General features: G+C 37.2%; 3 protein-coding genes across 3 annotated transcripts; 2 read left to right on the forward strand and 1 right to left on the reverse strand.

The window, feature by feature from the left end:
- Positions 1–416: 416 nt before the first annotated feature.
- On the reverse strand, positions 417–3,847 carry bhlha15 (basic helix-loop-helix family, member a15). The gene is made up of 2 exons (XM_058793977.1): positions 1,866–3,847; positions 417–1,001 (listed from the first exon to the last, which is right to left on the reverse strand). The coding sequence occupies exon 2, from the start codon at positions 969–971 to the stop codon at positions 417–419; it is 555 nt and encodes a 184-aa protein (XP_058649960.1). The 5' UTR covers positions 972–1,001; positions 1,866–3,847.
- Positions 3,848–14,847: 11,000 nt separating this feature from the next.
- LOC131551011 (parvalbumin, thymic-like) lies at positions 14,848–15,986 on the forward strand. Its single transcript, XM_058793588.1, has 4 exons — positions 14,848–14,966; positions 15,110–15,242; positions 15,737–15,846; positions 15,932–15,986. Exons 1-4 carry the CDS (start codon positions 14,906–14,908, stop codon positions 15,958–15,960), a joined length of 333 nt encoding a protein of 110 aa, XP_058649571.1. The 5' UTR covers positions 14,848–14,905; the 3' UTR covers positions 15,961–15,986.
- Positions 15,987–17,075: 1,089 nt separating this feature from the next.
- LOC131551013 (parvalbumin-2) lies at positions 17,076–18,995 on the forward strand. The gene is made up of 5 exons (XM_058793590.1): positions 17,076–17,108; positions 17,523–17,593; positions 17,689–17,821; positions 17,938–18,047; positions 18,497–18,995. Exons 2-5 carry the CDS (start codon positions 17,533–17,535, stop codon positions 18,520–18,522), a joined length of 330 nt encoding a protein of 109 aa, XP_058649573.1. The 5' UTR covers positions 17,076–17,108; positions 17,523–17,532; the 3' UTR covers positions 18,523–18,995.
- Positions 18,996–19,241: the final 246 nt, after the last annotated feature.

Consider the following 19,241-nt stretch of genomic DNA (forward strand, 5'->3'; position numbering starts at 1 on the left):
TGTCATTCCAAACCCGTATGACTGTATTTCATTGAACAAAAATGAAGATGTTTTTTGTTTGTCCATACAATGAAAGCCAGGGGTTCCAGTGTTATTTTGGACCCCATTGACTTTCACTATATGAGCAAAGCATCTTCTTTTGTGACGTTTTTGGGTGAACTACATTAATGACTAGCAAATTGTGTCCCTTCATAATCCAGAGAGTTATCGGTTAGTAATTTAGCAGTGATGAAAGCAAATAACTACCACATTGTTTGTGGGCAACGTAATCTGTAGATAAATGAACCTGTTTATGGACCAGCTTTAGCTTGTAAACTCAGGGTTATTCAGATGGACACTTTTGTTAGTCTTCAGAGCTGGTATTCTTCATCATGCATGTATTTACACAGCGCTCTCTGAGTCTGTGGCAGCGTGTGTTAGCTGTCCTGGTTGAAGCTGTGAATGTGGCTCAGGTAGTTGGACAAATCCTCCTCTCCCTCCTCCTGTAGATGCTGCTGATAGCACTGCAGGAGCCGGGAGGCATGAGTCGCCATGTCACTCTCAGGGTGAGGCAGGCAGGCATTTGACATGCCCAGGATGATTGTGGTTAAGGCCTTGATGTAGTTCTTTGCCAGCGTGAGAGTCTCAATCTTGGAAAGTTTCTTGTCTGTTTTGACGTGAGGAATGGCCTCCCGTAGGGCCTGAAAGGCGTTGTTGAGTTTGTGCATCCTCTGCCTCTCTCTCTCGTTACTCTCCAGCCTGCGGACGTTGCGTTCCTTAGCGCTGCCGTGCTGCCGCCTGCGACGTGTGCCCACGCGGGAACCACCGTGCCTCTCGCCCCTCAATGTTCTCCATGTGCCTCCCAGCCTCACGGACGCCTCTGAACCTTCCTGCTCGCTGGAACCTGGCTCCGTTTCCAGTGTAAAGTCTGGGTCGTCCTGCTCTGTCCAAGACTGTCTGCCCCGCTTTGACCCCTTTCCTTTGGACTTCATACTTGACTCACCCACACCCTGGTGTAGGCCCTAGGATATTATCATTCACATTTGATTGGAGCAAGTTAACATGCAAAATAACGTTATATGTGACCCTGGACCACAAAACCAGTCATAAGTAGCACGGGTATATTTGCAGCAATAGCTAACAATACATTGTATGGGTCAAACTTATCGATTTTTCTTTTATGCCAAAAATCATTAGGATATTGAGTAAATGTTCCATGAAGATATTTTGTACATTTTCTACCGTAAATATATCCAAACTTAATTTTTGATTAGCAATATGCATTGCTAAGGACTTTATTTGGACAGCTTTAAAGGCGATTTTCTCAATATTTATTTTTTTTTTTTTTTTTGCTCTCTCAGATTCCAGATTTTCAAATAGTTGTATCTCAGCCAAATATTGTCCTATCAATGGAAAGCTTATTTATTCAGCTTTCAGATAATGTATAAATCTCAATTTCGAAAAATTTACACTTAAGACTGGTTTTGTGGTCAAGGGTCACATGTATATCTATACAAATGGCTTTAATACAGTGGATACTGAAAATAATGTTATATGAGGATTAAATGCATCTCAAGTGCTTGTTTAAACATCCTGTACTAACTGTCTGGTTAGATCACAAGACGTTCTTCTATATAATGTGTAATATCCTTTCCTAGTTAGTTTCACTAGTAGCATCTCATTCATCCCTGGTTAACTGTTATCTATTCAAAATAGTAAAACTTTGACTTTGTCAAGAAAATACTGAAAAAATCCACTATTGATAATGAATCAGATGCTGACACGATCAAGTGAACGATGAAAATGCACATTGTCTCTACGCGTTGTAGCTGCTGTCTAATAAGCTGTCAATCATCTCTGCTGTCTGGAAACAAAGTTTTGCTTACCTCGAAATAAATGTCCACCAAACTCGTGGTGATGTGAGCGCGATAAGAGGCTTGCGGAGAGCGATAATGAGTTGACGCGAGGCGCTGTAGTCTTCCTGACAGCCGCAGACAGAATGAAATGATAACGGTCACGCGCTCTACCTGTTGCTGCTCGATGTCCACGTAGCGCTTTTGTGGCCAATCAAAGGAGGGATCCGTTTCGTCTCGAGTCACCCATGAGCTGGCGCAAGCATCGGAAATAGCGATCTGAAACTCTGTGCAGGCTTTCAGATGATGATAATAGCGGGTCTGCTGCTGCAGGTGGTATATGCAGTGTGCACTCTTAATGCTTTTGTTTTAAAGCTGTGGACGGAGTTGACAATTCAAATCACATAATGTTGCATTACATTAGTTGGGACTTTCCACTGATGAACATACATAAGTTTATTTAGATTAATTATTTTATTTTTGCAAGAAAGAAAGAAAGAAAAATACAGACGTGGTAGTGGTGGGTTCATGCAGATGATTAAGTTGTACTATTTCCATGGTACTTTATCAAGTGAAATATTTGCTTATATCTTTGCATTTCAAATGGGCCTTGCATACATATCATTTAAGCACTTTTCAGAGCTTTACTTTATGGTGATGCATTCTTGAACGTATATGGTTCTTTGGAGATTAATAGGCCTATTTGTATTTATTTATTATTTATTCACACAATCACAATTTTTCTACACTTCTACGTCTGTATATAGTGCATTATTTAATTTTCTGTTTTTCTGTATATTATTATATTCCATCTCTACTGTGTTATTATGTATGTTGCACTATTTGCACTGTCCTAAAGTCAAATTCCTTGTGTGTGTAAACATACTTGGTAATAAAGCTCTTTCCGACTTGTATTCATTTAGTTTTTGACATTAGGCTCTTCAGATCACTGTATTGGTTTCTACATTCTTCATTAAAGCTATGTTTTTAAACCAGGGGAAAACAGAAAATAGTTTATTCTGCTTTTACTTTGTTACATTTGCGATTACATGTATGTATTTGACAGAGCGATTCAAATAAGTGATTGTGATTAATCTCATTTCCTGTTTCAGGAAAGAAAATGTGTCTAATATATAGGTTTTGAAGTGACTTAAAGTTATTTAAATAAATATAATAAAAAATATATATATAAATAAATTTGAAATGAAATTTGAGAGACCAGAATCATGGTAGTCTAAAGAACAAAATCCTTTGTGGAACCTTTTGAACCTTTCCAATAGGATCAGGCTTCTTACTGGATCCTTTATTTGTAGAAGTGTAGATGTGTGCAAAGAAACACCCTTTTCATAAACTGTGGTATCAGACAGATCAAACACAGACATGTTTATTTTGTATCTGAGTACAGCGAACCTGTTCTAAGTGTGCCTGCGTTAAGATAAGTCTCTTATTCTGATCTTAAAATTGTGTTTTTGAGCTTTCTTTACAGCGTTGCATGAAGCAAAACTGCAAACATGATTTTGAGTCAGGGATGGATGCACACTTTTAACATTTGACATAATATTAAGGCACAAGTAACGCGGTGTTGGACAAACAGGACATTTTCACATAGTTTCTGGGAACAAGTACATTTCACACCTGTTTAACTCACAGCAGCTATCAGCTCAAATGTTCCCTCCCCCACATCACTGATGGCCTTGGTCGAGCTGGGCAAGACTTACTCCCTGCTCCGGTCTCAATGCTGAGACTATGGAAACAGTTTCTATCCCAACCCTCAGTTTATTCAGTGTGGAACCTCCGGTATACACCACTTACACTGATAACAATCTGCCTGCGAGCAAAGCATTACAGACAGAGCTCAGAAAACAGCAGCAGGCATAAAAACTGTACAAACACAACTAACATTCATGCAAATCCATCCAGGTATTCACTAGTAGTAGTCTAGTTTATCAGCACTTGGTAGTACTGATAAATTGCACCTCGTGTATAACGCACCTTCTATAGTTTACAACTGTTCAACATCATGTTAAATTTCAAGATAACTTTTTGATTTGCATACTCCACACAGAGGTATCTTTAAAGTCCTGCTCAAATTTCCCTTGAGTAAATAAGTCACTCATTAGCAACCCCATGCTAAGCGCTACATTCCAGTGAGGGGAGCTTGTGAGATGTAAATGACAAATGAAAACGTTGTCAGAAGCTTAATGGGCTGTTTGATGAGAACTTAAGGTGATAAGGAACCATGTACACAAACTATTTTGATTAGTAAACAAATATAACGTTTCATGGCTTAATCAAGACCTAAAGCTCACAGCTGGCTACCTTCAAGGCTAAATGCAAAAATAGCTGTTTAAACATGGAGCCTCTCTCCACTGCTCTGCACACCTGATGTGTCTTCACACAGAACAGTGTTTGAATGAAGTCAAAGGTAATTTGTTTCACTGAATGAATGCTTATTTGAAGGGTTAGATGATGTTAGATATCAAAACTACTAATTAAAGAGACAGTTCATCCCAAAATGATAGTTCTGTCTTTTACTCCCGCTCATTTTGTTTCTAAATCCATATGATGTTTTTTCTACTGTGGAACACAAAATGAGATATTTAGCAGAATTTTCACGTTGCTCTTTTTCATATGAAAATTACTGGTAACCTCGAGCTGTAAAGCTACAAAAAATTCCAAAAAGCAACATAATAGAATTGATATGACTTGTGTGGTAAATATTACAAGTCTTTTGGGGTGATGATATAATTATGTGAAGAAAAAAAGACAGAAAGACTTGGTCACCATGGTCAAAAAAGCAGTGTGACCATTCATCCTGCATCTCCTGTCTCATATGATTTTGGAATTTTGGTGTGAACTATTCCAAAATGATCTGGCATGCCTCATCTAATAACATTATGCTAATAATGCTCTCTGTTTTGCTCCCTCAAAATTACATAATGATTTAAAAAAAAAAAAAAAACAGACTATCTAGTTTTAGTGCTTATACACACTTTTGATTCATTGATCTGATCTGTAATGTGAGCAAATAGATCATATTTTTCACGCATCATCCATTGATGTCATACTGCCACTTATGTCATCATTTGTGATCTGACTGGACAAAACAGCAGCCAGGGACTAGTGCATTAAAGCCTGACTCACGCAGCATCATAAAAAGGGAAAGAGGGGGACAAGTCAGTTTTTCCATGACCCAAAAGCTGGTCAGACGAGAGGGGTAAAAGTACAACCTGTTATATCAGTATGGCTTGAACAGATGCTAAGGAAATGCATCTTCATAATACACACACAGAAAACATCTGCCATTAATATGTGTGTAAATGATCATTTATCTAAATCATTTAATCATATAAAAAAGTATAAAATAATAATAAAAAAAATGTTAATAAAATAATACAAAATAATACAATTAAAAACTATTTTTTATTGTAATTATTTGTATTTATTTCTATAAATGCATGTCCATCTCATATTTCTGTTGAAGATCATCCACTTGCAAAAATGGCTTGTATAAATCATTTAGCATTTTGCAAACTATGCAAACCACACATAACCACCGATAATTATTAATAATTATAAAGTAATGACTTTCCATTGAACTGAAAACTGAAAACTATCATTTAAAAGTAACATGGATTTTTCTGCTTTTGAGGGAAAAGCAGGTCAACACTAACTAATCCTGCTGCTGTAAGGGGATGCCTCGGAGCTTCAGAAGCCATGAATATGTGCAGTAGGTGTCTCCACCTGCTTTTTAGAGTTGGTTGTTTTCTTGTTAACGTGGAAGGTGTCAAAACAGGAAATATTGTCTTGCGGCACACACACTACCCTCTGTGCATTACTTGGTAGCGGTAAATATTTGTCTAGCAACATCTTTTGTTATGACGCTTCTTTTCACAGGAAACCTGTAAAACCACTTCATGAGCACATTCAACACACTATTGAAACCAAACAGGCTTTACATAATTCTCCTAAAGTTCTGTTGGCTTTCCTGTATATGTGTGCTGATTTCGTCTTTGACTTAAACATCAGCATTCAAATGCATATCTGAGAGGTTATATTAACTCGATTCGTTTTCACTGATGTTGACATCTTTCATGAGAGGAGTGTGCCAGCCTGTAGGAGGAGCATCATGTCCTCCAGAAAAGACCAATGAGGGCAAATTAAAATGCCTCTTATTTTAGCTGTGAGGCTAATAAATGATGCCTCAATGCGTAGAGTGAAACAACCAGCTGAGAGGAAATAATTCTTTCAGCAAATATTCCCAACCATAAAGGAATAGTTCACCCAAAAATTATATTTTGCTTGAAAAAAAATTCTCACCCTCAGGCCATCCAAGATGCAGATGAGTTTGTTTCTCCATCTGAACACATTTAGATATTTAGCATTACATCACTTGCTCACCAATGGATCCTCTGCAGTGAATGGGTGCCGTCAGAATGGGAGTTCAAACAGCTGATAAAAGCATCACAGTAATCCACAAATAATCTACACGACTCCAGTCCTTCAATTAACATCTTGTGAGGTGAAAAGCTACATGTTTGAAACAACATTCATCATTATAACATTTTATCTTTAAACTGTTGGTTCTGGCCAAAATAATCCATTAAAAAAAAGAGGACATTTTAATACTATTAATAAAAATGCTGAATGATGTCCAACTTAATATGAGTCAAAAGAAGTCCATTTCTGCATTGGTTTCCATGAAAGTTTACATCATGATGTAAACACTCAGAAACACTGATTCAGAGTAACTGAATCCCACCATATATCAGTTTTATTAGGAAGTTGATTCGGTAAGCATGAAAAACAAGGGAAGTACAGAATCCGCAGGTAAACATTTTTTACGGATGGCCGAACATCCATGCAATCATGTGAAATGCATCAATTATTTTCTCTGGCCCTCTTACTGCAGGGCTTGAATAAATATTGGTACCAAGCATCAGCGAATGCGCAATAGGAAACATTTCCCCGCCGCTGTCACTAGGCAACCTTGAAATGGATGACTCAGAGAGCTGACTCAATAGGTACTGTGACGAAGTCAGTCAAGAAACACACACACACACACTCATACACTCATACACTCACCATCTGTATGCATAGAAGAAATCTCTTAGTTGAGGGAGAGAACTAATCCCTGCTTCTTTACCTGCTGGCTCAACACCTCTGTGTTCAACAGGTGTGTGTCCATATCTTCTGACAGCCTCCACCCAGCCTTCTCCACACCCTGTAAATAAATACAAAAACACACACCAGAAACTACCCACTTACTCGCAAACTTTGTTGAAACAACTACTTTACAAATAAAGACCTTGGCCTACATTAGTTAGCTAAGCAATTTAATAAATTTAATTAAGATGTATACCACCGATTTCATCTTGGTTTCACTAGCTAGATGAAATTAACACATACTGTAATAGTATTGTAGAAGTTTTTGGTCCTGTAATACTTTGTGCTCTTTTCACGCATGTTACTCAAACAGACAAGAAGGCCCTGCACTGGGGTTGAAACAAGGCAAAGTGTGTGAGTGTGTGAGTGTGTGTGTGTGTGCCCTCTGCTGGATATTTTCCAGAAACACAACCTCAAATTGAACTTTGAGGACACACAGTGGACAATCGTGAACACAACACCTTATGAAGAATGCTAATGGAGTCTCAAAATGACTTTTTATTGCACAGCTGCTATTTTTCATATTTTAATAGATATAAATATATGTATATATTATGAATTTATATCAGTAAATAAATAGAACATAACATAATAGCCACTTATTTATTGTTGTATACTAATAAGAGTGGAACATTTACAGGTATAAAACATGCATTTAACCTAATACCACCAGTTCTGAGGCATTTTTTGCACTGCTCTCCGACCGTGTGCGGATCAGGATGAGGGAAGTTCCATCTCTGAGAAAACACACACACACAGGATGTCCAAGGTGCTCCTCTGGCAACAAAATCACTGATGCTGGAGTTTTACACAACACACTCATTCAGCATCAGGATATTGTTCCCAGCTGGCAACAGATGCACACATATACACATACCCATCAGGCCTGAGCGTGGGGAGGAGCAAACATGCAGCTGGTAGTTCAATCAGACGCCTGACAAGAAAAGTACAGGGAGCTTCGGGTTTCTTCATCAGGAATTTCGTACACTTGTCGTGGTTTTGCTCCAAGCTTCTGAAACCGAAGACCTAACCTAAATGAGCAGCTAAAAGCACTGAGACAGAGAAACTGGAGCACAGGTATTACGGTATTATTGCTAAACCAAATCCTTACAGTATGTCATGCCCAGATGTTGTTCGTTTTTATATATGTTTCTAAAGAGTGTATGTTTTAAAACATTAGAAATACCAGTACAGCTCTTTGTGCTATAAATGAAATTATCAGACACAAGAAATCACGAGACCAAAGTTCTCAGATAAATCATCTGGGCTCATGTTTCACTCTCAGTAAAAAGCGCTTCTGTGTCTGTGTTCATTTTTCATAAATCACTGAGGGGAATATGCTCACCCCGAACTATGGCAACAGTCCTTGTAGGGGCCTGCTACCAAAAAGGGAGGAGGTTCACTATTTTAAGTGAGTTTGTGTTGATCTTCCCACCAATTGAGTGGTAACACTTCACAAAAAAAAGGGGCCCAGAACCTCATGATATCCTTTTACACATGAAGAGCAGAATCATCATATCCCTCAAACAGATGATAAGTGACACCAAACAATCCATGAGAGCTGTGTAATTGGATGCCTTTGGGCTTATTCTGAGCATGCAAATCAGAGCCAGTGGCGCGGAGAGTTACATGCCCCACTACAACAGCAACTCCATTCGTCTGGTGCCCCGCTGCATTCTGGGTAGGGGACAAAAATGAAACGTCAGCCTTGGCTGTCGTAACCTTTTTTGGAAAAGTTGGGAAGTGCCTCGTACAGCAGCTCTGGTGTACAGACGGCCTGAATAGTGTGAGTAATTCAAGATGGATTTGTAAACACAAATATATTACCACCTTCTGCTTAAATTAAAATGGTGCCGTACATTGCATCATATTAATTTATGTGTTTATAAATCAGCCCAGGGACCTGCCAATAAAATTTCGAACCACACTAAACCATTTGAATTTATATCACCATAATAATTGTCTTTTCCCAGTTTCAGTTCAGCATGTAAACTTTGAATCCCCTTTTTTATTTAATAATCAATTTTACAAGTGAACATATTTTTTTCCATTTAAATATTGTTTAAAATAAAACTATTTTACTGTATACATATATGTATAATTTTTATAATTATATGTATAAAATTATAATTTTTGTTAATTAGATTCTCTGATTTAATTTGAAAGTTTAAGTAATTGTGTTTTGTTGTTATTGTTGTTATTATTATTTAAATATGTTTATATAGATTATTTTATTTTATTTTAGTTTGTTAAGTTTTAGTTATTTTAGCACTTCAGCTTAAACTAAACAAAAATGAGAAATGTTTGGAAGGTTTTTTATTTTTATTTGTATGGTTTTAGTATTAGTTAACAGTAGTGACCCTGATCTAAGGATGAGTTGATTTGGTACTTGGTGTGAACTACTGAACAGTCTAAATTTGAGTGGTAGGAAGTTGGCTGTAAGCCAGAGATGCAACAGAGAGGCCAGTTAGGGCTAACTCCACTCTAACTATTTACAGTCCTCTTGCTGTGACATGACTACAAAACATGTTACAAAATTCACAAAACCTTTCCAAAAACAGTAGTTTGAAGGGGATGTTGGTTGTTTGCCACTGAAATAAAATATAAAATATAAATACCTTACTACTCAAAGCTGTATACATTTTGCAGCAAGTGTCCCCCTAGTGGATCCTGAGGTGAAGTGTCTTCACGTGTGGCTCAAAGATTTCCATTAAAACTTGACAATGGATTGAGGAAACAAACTGTTTTAGATTATTACCGTTTAGCTACCAAGGAGATTGCACAGGGATCTGGTGTGATTTTGAGAATTAAATGGGCTGAAATATTATTTTAGAGATGCCCAAAGCTCTTCACATCATGCCAGAGTTTTAACAATATGATTTGAATGGTTATATTTGATTAAAGAGTTAGATTAGCGAACAGATCAAGCACCATATTCATTTTTATAGGGAACATATCAAAGTGTAACACTCTGTACTCTCAGTTGTCGGCTTTACATCCTTAATCTAATCCTGTATAGTAACTATATATGGGCAGGGATGTTTAGTAGATTTCTCTATATGCTGTGTCACTATAATTTAAAAATAAAAAAAGCTCTGTCAGTCTCGGCAGTCTGCCTGCCTTTGCTTTGCTGTCATGGATCAGGTTTACAGGTCCTGTGGGTGAAAGGACATACTGAGAAAATAATTATTTTATTTGATATGCCACAAATCAGTTTATTTGGATAGACTTCTACAATATGTACATATGCTGAGCTGATTTTTTGCAAAAGAAATTATATATGCCCAAGAAATTAGGTTACAGAAAACATCTGCTAAAGAAATAGAACGCCAATTATTTTGGAAGACACCCAGAAATCATTCAGATCATCTGGATTACTACTTTATCTTGTTGTGAATTTCATTAAGCATATTAACCCACATTACCACATGATATAATAGGCCTACTAATCAGATCATTAGTTTCATTTAGTCTGTTGTATAGTGTGATGTAAATATTTTATTGTTAAAAACATTAATATTAATACAAATTTAAATAGTATTTTAATTAAAGATCAAAATGAATCCTATATAATAACTTTTATTTAACTTTGATTGTGAGTCTAAAGTGTCAGATCACACATCTGCAACCTTTGCCCTATAATCTCTAATACTAGTATGTTTTACTTACTGGGACTTTCTATTTTCCTCTCTTCTCTGTGTTTATGCAAAGAAAAATGTCACCTGTTTTAAGTCTGGCAGACGTCTCACTTACTGGAGCACTAAAACTGCCAGAAGAGATCTGTACCAGGCTGAGAACATGTATGTGATCTCAAAATAGAGAACGGAAAAAACATTTATGGGATGAAATGCTATAAAAATGCAATGCCAGATTTGTATCCAATGTCATGGCTGTATGCTGCCATTTTGCTAAGTGTGAAGTCCATCCAAGAGATACTGTCATACTCATAAAACTAGAGCCAGGCCTGTGGCGGCTCAGGGAAACCCCAAAGGAACTGTACAAGCAGAGGGTCTGTCACGGAGTCGTAATGGAACTGGCATGCTCTGCTCCTGTTGCATGGCCGACTGCATTTCAGTCCAAAAGATACTTGGGACCACTTTAACAGACTGACCACACAAATAAAGCTTAAAGGGTTAGTTCACTCAAAAATGAAAATTCTGTCATTAATTACTCACACTCATTGTTGTTCTAATCTAATGTTCTAATCCCGTAAAACCTTGGTTCATCTTCAGAACACAAATTAAGATGTTTTTGATGAATTGCGAGAGCTTTCTGAATTCATCAAATAGACAGCAAGGATCCTACCATGATCGAGGTCCAGAAACATAATAAAGACATCTTAAAATAATCCATGTGACATCAGGGGTTCAACCGTAATTTTTTGAAGCTACAAGAATACTTTTTGTGCGCAAAGAAAATAAGAATAACAACTTTATTCAACAATTCGTATTTGAGAGTACCAAGATGTATGCGCTTGCTTTGATTTGAAGATAAACAACGTATGCTGTTCTGTGTCAGCAGCACTACGCGGATACGTTGTTTACATTCAGATCAAAGTGTAAACAATGTAAACAACGTATCCGCGTAGTGCTGCATATGCATACATCCTGATACTCTCCAAAATGGCGCGATAGGGTGGAGATGAATTGTTGAATAAAGTTGTTATTTTTGTTTTCTTTGTGATTTGGAACGACATGAAGGTGAGTAATTAATGACAGAATTTTCATTTTTGGGTGAACTATCCCTTTAATGTCCATACGATAAATGTCAATGGGGACCAAAGTTGTTTTTGACTTTCATTATATGGATAAAAACATTCATTGTGTGACAACTTGAGAGTGAATAAATGATGACAGAATTCTAATATTTGAGTGAACTGTCCCTTTAAGTAAATCACAAGACCTCTTTCTGCATGTCAGCACGGCATTGGGAAAGACCTGGAGCTCCTGGGGGGGCTTTTCTCATTTTCAGCGGCACGAAACCAACTGCTCACAGGCTTTGTTGGATGAAGAGTACATGAGATCCACAGTGTGAAGTGTCCAACTCTGTGGCATGATACATGAGTGCTGTTACACAACTGATCCGAGTCTTGGTGATCTCATTGTGCAGGTCCAGGACTCTTGCTGGCCTCTTGCCACTTTTACAGGCCCCCAAGAGGCATATCAACGATCAGCACAAGGGGAATTCGCAGCCTGGCAAGATAGGCTGCTCAATTAGCGCCTTGGTGTATTTCACAGGCATGGAAGTGGAGCGGTCCATGGCCACATCACTCACGTGCAGGGGGAATCGTGGGATAGCAGAGACAGGTGTTGCGTAAGACCTCATTTCATCTGCGTGTAAATCAGACGGTGAGGAAGAATGCCCAAATGTGCTCTAAATGTGTTTGTTTTGTGGGTGCCTTCAGATTTACGGCTAATGATGTGATCTGGGCCGAGGTCACCTCAGGGTGTCCACACATGCACACACAAACATTCCAACCTACACACACACACACACTTGGTGTTGAGTGATTGATGCTAGGGAAGAGGAGGGGCGGGAACTGAAACTGAGGCGGCCGTCTTGGCTAAATCTGAGAGACCCATCGGCATGCTTCCATCACAGCTGGTCTGCTGGAAATAGATAGAGATGCAACTAAACCCGAGAGACGGGGAACAGCGCAATCTGTGTCCTCGCTTATGAAAAACACAATCAGCTTTAATTAGGGATGGCTTTTGAAAGATATTCCCATCCTCAGAGTCACTCTTTGTATATGCCTAATGCTCTGATGACAATGCCATTGGCGGATCAAGAGCAATTGATGATACATCAAACAAGTTGTAAATCTATCAAGAGAGGCTTAGTGAGAAATCTCAGTCTGTTACTGAGAATCTTGGCATGGAAAAAAGTGTCTCAAAATAAAACAGGGCGTGTTCCAGTCATGTAATGATTTAAATACAGTAATTGCAACACATTACTCACTTATCAGCTTATTAATCATTTCTTTTAACTACCCCCTGACAAATTTAACAAGTATTAATGAAAATAATCATGGGAATAAAACAAATACACTGGTAACTGATGCATAAAATGGAAAGGATTTCTCACAAAAATAAAATCCTGTCATCATTTACCCATTCACCATTTACCACCTTATCATTTCCAAACCAGTAGGACTTATTAAACCAAAGAGAGGATATTTTGAACAATGTTTCAGCTGTTTTTGTGCATACAATGAAAGTGAAGGGGGACCAAAACATTTGACCCCACTGCCTAAAGTAAAAAATAAACTTATTTTCTAAATATCTAATTTTGAGTACATAATATCTCATTTTCATTTTGAAAGGCATCCATTAAGGTATAAGGGCACCATAAAGGATCTTCATTATTTTTAAATGGTCCTTTGATATGACATCTGTGTGTCAAAATGCATACAAAAATAATTATAAAAGAAAATGATGTTTTAAATCACATTGCAGGACATTTCATTTTCCCAGTAGTATTTCCCAAAAGCATCAACTACCTACACTCCCACAAAAAATACATATAAATAAATAAATAGAAATAAAAAAGTGCAAAATCTTTACTTTTAGGTACACGTTATTTACACAAAAAGTGTATAGTAGTACTTTAACGGTACAAATTACTAAGGTACCTAAAATGCACCTTTAAAGGGTATGTAAGGTATACAAAATGCTGTTGTACCCATAAAGGTACAATTTTGCACATTTTCTCTTAGCTCAACATGTTCAGTTATTTAAAAGAGCTGCCATACATTCAATAAAAGAGGCAATAAACACTCACCAGCAATAAACAAGCACCATTACATTATGGTTTAAACACACTCTTTTGGTCCAAAAGCAGCAAAAACAATGCCCTTGTCATGAAATATACATTTGCATAGTCGTTAACGCTGTTCTTAAAAGAAGACTAAAAGAAAAGCAAGATATTTAATATTTTCTATTTGTTAAAATATACCAAATAATGGTATATTCTAAAACAAATTAACTCACCAGGTCAAATATCTCCTCTGTCCGTTTAAAAAGCATTTCTAATATCATAAGGCTCCAGATGCTCTTCAATGCACCTGATGTAACATATAAACAAAGACAAAGCAAACAGTGTAATTGAGAATATGAAAAGTCCAGCCCCGATCCCCACAAATCCATGTCACTCAGGAAACATGGCCTTCCTGCAAACAAGAGGTAGTTTGGAGCGGGACAAGGCCACAGGGGCAGGTAGTGGGCTGGAAGGATGTTTTTGTCATTGCTTTGGCCCCTGGTTGCAGCAACACAGGCAGGCAGACGTCCATCCTCAGGAAAAGAGCCTGCGGAGGAAGTGAAGCTGACGTCACAGTCCGCCTGCTGTAGATCAGCACGTGCGCAAAGACAAAGCTATCGGTAGAGTCACGTAAACACAAAAGCAGGTGGACTTCATCTCATTGTGCTTCAATACTGTGATCAGGCCTTCTGCCTTTGACCTGTGAGGAAAATAAACATACTTTTCTGAGCAAAATTCTCCACAGAAACTACTTCACGGCTATACTGCTTTTAAATCATATTGTAGGCACACATCCGATAATGACAGTGAAGCAATAACAGGATGTTTACAAAGATATTCACTTTAATGGCTGAACCAAATATAACCTGCTGATATTTAGCAACACATCACATTTATTATAAAGCATAAGATTTGTGTTTGTTTAAGCCAGTAGATTGTGAGGTGCTTCACTCGAGTAACAATTACAATGGGATGTACTTCTGTGTCCAGGACAGGTCAGGTGGTGTAAAGGACACAGCTGCAGCTGACAAACAAACACTGGTGGTTTTTGACATCATGTAGTGATGGTCAGACTGCAGGTTATGCTGTTATAATCATCGAAGATACTGCTGCAAGTAGAGGCCTCGGGTTTTCCTCAGATCCATTGAGAAATGGCTGTCACAGATGTTTTGGCTGCCTCTGATATTTCAACTGCCATCAATGCATGTAAAGGTAAAGTGTTAATGATACTCCAATGAACAATACTTCAGATTCACCTCTGTGAATATTAGTATGAGAGTTGTTTGTTTTTAGTCAGAAAAATTGCATTCTTTTTTATTTTGTCTGAATTTTTCCTTTTAATTTGGCTCTTGCAGCAAAGGATTCTTTCAGCCCAAAGACATTTTTTGCAACAGTAGGCTTGTCAAAGAAGTCTCCTCCTGAGATAGAGAAGGTCTTTAAAATGTTGGACCAGGACAAGAGTGGGTTCATTGAACAGGATGAGCTACAGTTGAGTAATTTGAGTAATACTTTTTTTCATGCATGTTTATGAGGCAGCTAGAGTGTTATATGTCATTCAGCTTATTACACGGTCAATACATGTTTTACATGGGCATGAAATATTGATTTGAGTGTACTGTTCTCTTATTTTAAAGCATTTCACTAAGAAAAAGAAAATGCATTACAAAGTACAATACAGTAACAAGACGAACAATATTACAATAATGTTACTAGTTCTCTGACTTCATTTTCAATGCAATTGATAATTGTAAAAAAGTGAGTGAGTCCGCTGTATAATACAAGAGACATAAAAAGTAGTGCTGGTTTTAGCTACCTGATAATCACACTGATATACAGAATTGCCATAGAAAAAAATAGGAAATATCACACAGCTGATGTTCACTGTAATAAATAAGCGTGACCCATGATTCCATGATTGCACAAAACGTTTCAACCAAATAATCTCCACATGTTCACTTATTATATTGTGACTCATTTTCTAGGTTGTTTCTGCAGAACTTCTCTAAAGGGGCTCGTGCACTAACAGCAGCTGAAACCAAGGCCTTCCTCATGGCTGGAGACCTGGATGGGGATGGGAAGATCGGCTGGGAAGGTTGGTATCTAAAATACTCAGATATTTTATAAATAAGTGATGTATAAATGTAATAGATTAATCTACATCTCCTCGTTTCCTGTAGAATTTTCAGCCCTCGTTAATGCTTCCTGAGACCAGCTGTGACTGTCAAACATGGCAAAGAAAAATGATGAGCTTTGCCACAGGGGTCTTGTCAGTAGTTTTCAAAGCTGAATTGTTCAGGATTCTGCTCTGTCTTCTATGTTTTACTGTAATGTTATTGTTTGAACTCAAGAGAAAGGAACACAAAATAAAAAATTGTCAACAATATTTTTTGCATCTATATTGTGTATATCTTGCCATTTTTATTTATTAATTTATTTATTTAGTTAGTGAGTTTTATAATTCAAACTAAATCTGTTTTGTAGCTGTTGGGTAAACAAGCTAACACATTAAATATCTGTAATCACTGAAGTAGAAAGTTTGTATTGTTCAATGTTGAATACACATAGAACTATTAAGGTATTGAGAGAAATAGCCTCCTTTAGAGATAAAAAGCTTATGTGTTTTATCATATTTGCCAGTAATCTGAAACTCTGAAACATTTGCTTGTGCTCAAATCTCCAGCTGTCCCAGAATCTGCTTAGCGTCGTCTTACTGCATGTATAGAATATACATGGTACAGAAACTGTAAATGGGTTAACACCCCCCTCCCCTTCCACTGAGGCAATATTCTTACATGTTTACCTAGTGAAAATATCTTAAATGGAATGAAATAATAATTTGCAATGAATAATAAAGAATCCTCATGCGATAAGTCATAAAATCCAACTGGATTTACTGTACAAAACTTCATAAATAAAATAATTAATAGACTGCAAAATAGGAATTTCAGTTTATCCAGTAGGATCTTGTGTGACTCTCTCTAAAGGGATTCCTGTTTGACCCCAAAAATTGATTTCAAATGATCATAGTACAAGGCTGAATGGGCAAAATATAAGAATTATGGTACAAAGAATTACTTTACATATAAATGCATTGCACACTTTTTCATGCAAGCACGACATGCAGTGTGTGCACTAGGATGTCCCACCTACGTTTCCCATAAGGACTCAGAGCATCCCCTTTTCAAATAGATAAAAATAGAGCTATACAGTGGACACATTTTTGTTTGAAACTTTACCCAACCTAAGCAAATGGTGTCTGTTACAACCTCAGAGACAAAAAGTATAAAAGCCAGGCCCATGGGTGCTTGAGTAGTCGTCACACATCTGTGGAACAGTTCCCAGCGCAGCGCAAAGGTGAGTTTACCAGAGACACCTTGAGGATCTTACACCAGGGGTCGATGAATTTCTCTAATCACCATGGAATATAATTAACGAGAAATGGAGGAATAAAATAAGGATGTGAATGGACTTGCAGCAGGACAGAAAATGCGAAAGTACATCTCTTCAATAAACCAAACCATGGACCATATTTTCTACTTACTACTTTCTACTTTTTGGATGAGCTTGCAATGGTTGTCAATTTTTTAAATGACTTTTTTGGTGTTTTTCATTTGGCAATCTCACATGAGCTCACATAAATCATATTTTAACTGTAGGAAGAAGTTTAACCCAAATGGGAGAAATGACACTAAATGTTGCAGTTAATGTATTGTTACAATAATTTATGCATCTTAATGCATCATCATCTTGTTTGCGTCTAAATTCCAGATAAATCAAAATGGCATTTGCTGGAATTCTCAAGGACGAGGATGTGGCTGCAGCCCTTAAGGATTGCGCTGGTAAGACACATCTTCTATAACTCGCCACAGAAAAACAATAGACTATTGTTTAATTTGCTGATTTTTAATATGGATTCTGTTTTATGTGATTCTAGCTGCTGACTCCTTCAACTACAAGAACTTTTTCGCCAAGGTTGGCCTGAGTGCAAAGACCCCCGATGACATCAAGAAGGCCTTCTTTGTCATTGACCAGGACAAGAGTGGCTTCATTGAGGAGGATGAGCTGAAGTATGAAAGCAACAGACTTAGAATCATTGAACTCATTGTTATGCATTTATTATAGTACATTATAATATATAGGCAGTTTTCTTAATGCTCTTTTCCACTCTCCTCAATGTTCCCAGACTGTTCCTGCAGAACTTCTCCGCTGGTGCCAGGGCACTGACTGATGGTGAGACCAAGGCCTTCCTCTCAGCTGGTGACAGCGATGGTGACGGCAAAATCGGAGTTGATGGTACTTAATCTCACATTCATAATATTTAGGACTTTATAGCACTGAGGATACAAAGCATAACCAGATAAAACATGGTTAAACTATGAATTCTGTTGATGCAATCAAACTTAAAAACTCTACAGAACAATTGTAATATTTGCTTAATAAGTCCTCATATTAATTGATTGATCATCTTTTATAGCTCTTGATTTTGTAGCTACATTTATATTTATATTTAAAGCAGGTCAGCAAGCCAACTAGCAGAAGCAATAGACCTAATAAAAGTGCAGTAAATCTTCATGAAAAACATCGATAATTGTTTAAGTTGTAATAATGTCATATGCCTATAAAAGATTAAATGATGTTGAGATAGAAGGTACCTCTAAACTTTGAGCTGCTTGAACTGAATGAATTGTTGAAATGAAAAGTGCCAGACTTTAATTGTTTTCTTTATCAATGTCTTTCCACAGAGTTTGCTTTGCTTGTAAAGGCCTAAGCATTCATGGACCCTTGTCTTTGGAACCAGAGCTCTGCTTACCTATCATCTTTTTTATATTTATTTATGAATGCCCTGCAAACTCCTCCTTTCAAAGAACGCACGTTCAATGTCTTGAAAAGCTATTTATTATTAATGTTGTTTCATTGCATTGTATTGTTCTGTAAAAAAAAAAACCTTCTGTGTGCAAACTTACAATCTCTTTTGCACTTTAAGGAAATAAAAATACATTCGATTTAAAACAACATTCTCTGCATCTTCCTCTTATTTTTACATATGAGAGTACAAAAATCTTAACATTGACATTTCTGAATTAAATCCTAATTTTTACATTTCAAGTGTTAAAACTTTTACTTTGAAAATATAGGAATATCTAGACATGGACAGTGTTAAGATTCCACAGTGTATAGAAGCACAACTGATACATGTAGAGGCCTATAGTTAAAATCACAGAGATATAAGCAGTTTTTAAACATGTAATGGTCCCTGTCCAGCACAGGGACTTACCATGAGGATTTGTACACATGCTCAAATTAATGCCCTTACAATCAACAGGAAGTGCAGGCTACAGGCATCACTTACAGCTCTCAGTGACTGAGTGAGCATGTCACTTTATACTCTGATCCCAAAGGCATATCACACACAACTCAACTGAAGCAAAGCAGGAGAAGCTGACTCTCTGAATGCTGGAATGTACACTCTTAAAAATAAAGGTGCTT

This window comes from Onychostoma macrolepis, chromosome 12 (genome assembly GCF_012432095.1).
Source record: "Onychostoma macrolepis isolate SWU-2019 chromosome 12, ASM1243209v1, whole genome shotgun sequence".
In the NCBI taxonomy this organism is placed as follows: Eukaryota; Metazoa; Chordata; class Actinopteri; order Cypriniformes; family Cyprinidae; genus Onychostoma; species Onychostoma macrolepis.

Bases quoted from the DNA above. Each gene is read 5' to 3' on its own strand.
- LOC131551013 (XM_058793590.1), top strand. From the start codon at position 17,533: ATGGCATTTGCTGGAATTCTCAAGGACGAGGATGTGGCTGCAGCCCTT. The intron at 17,822-17,937 runs GTATGAAAGCAA...CAATGTTCCCAG, and splicing joins ATTGAGGAGGATGAGCTGAA to ACTGTTCCTGCAGAACTTCT. The intron at 18,048-18,496 runs GTACTTAATCTC...GTCTTTCCACAG, and splicing joins CGGCAAAATCGGAGTTGATG to AGTTTGCTTTGCTTGTAAAG.
- bhlha15 (XM_058793977.1), bottom strand. From the start codon at position 971: ATGAAGTCCAAAGGAAAGGGGTCAAAGCGGGGCAGACAGTCTTGGACA.
- LOC131551011 (XM_058793588.1), top strand. From the start codon at position 14,906: ATGGCTGTCACAGATGTTTTGGCTGCCTCTGATATTTCAACTGCCATC. The intron at 14,967-15,109 runs GTAAAGTGTTAA...TGGCTCTTGCAG, and splicing joins TGCCATCAATGCATGTAAAG to CAAAGGATTCTTTCAGCCCA. The intron at 15,847-15,931 runs GTTGGTATCTAA...CGTTTCCTGTAG, and splicing joins TGGGAAGATCGGCTGGGAAG to AATTTTCAGCCCTCGTTAAT.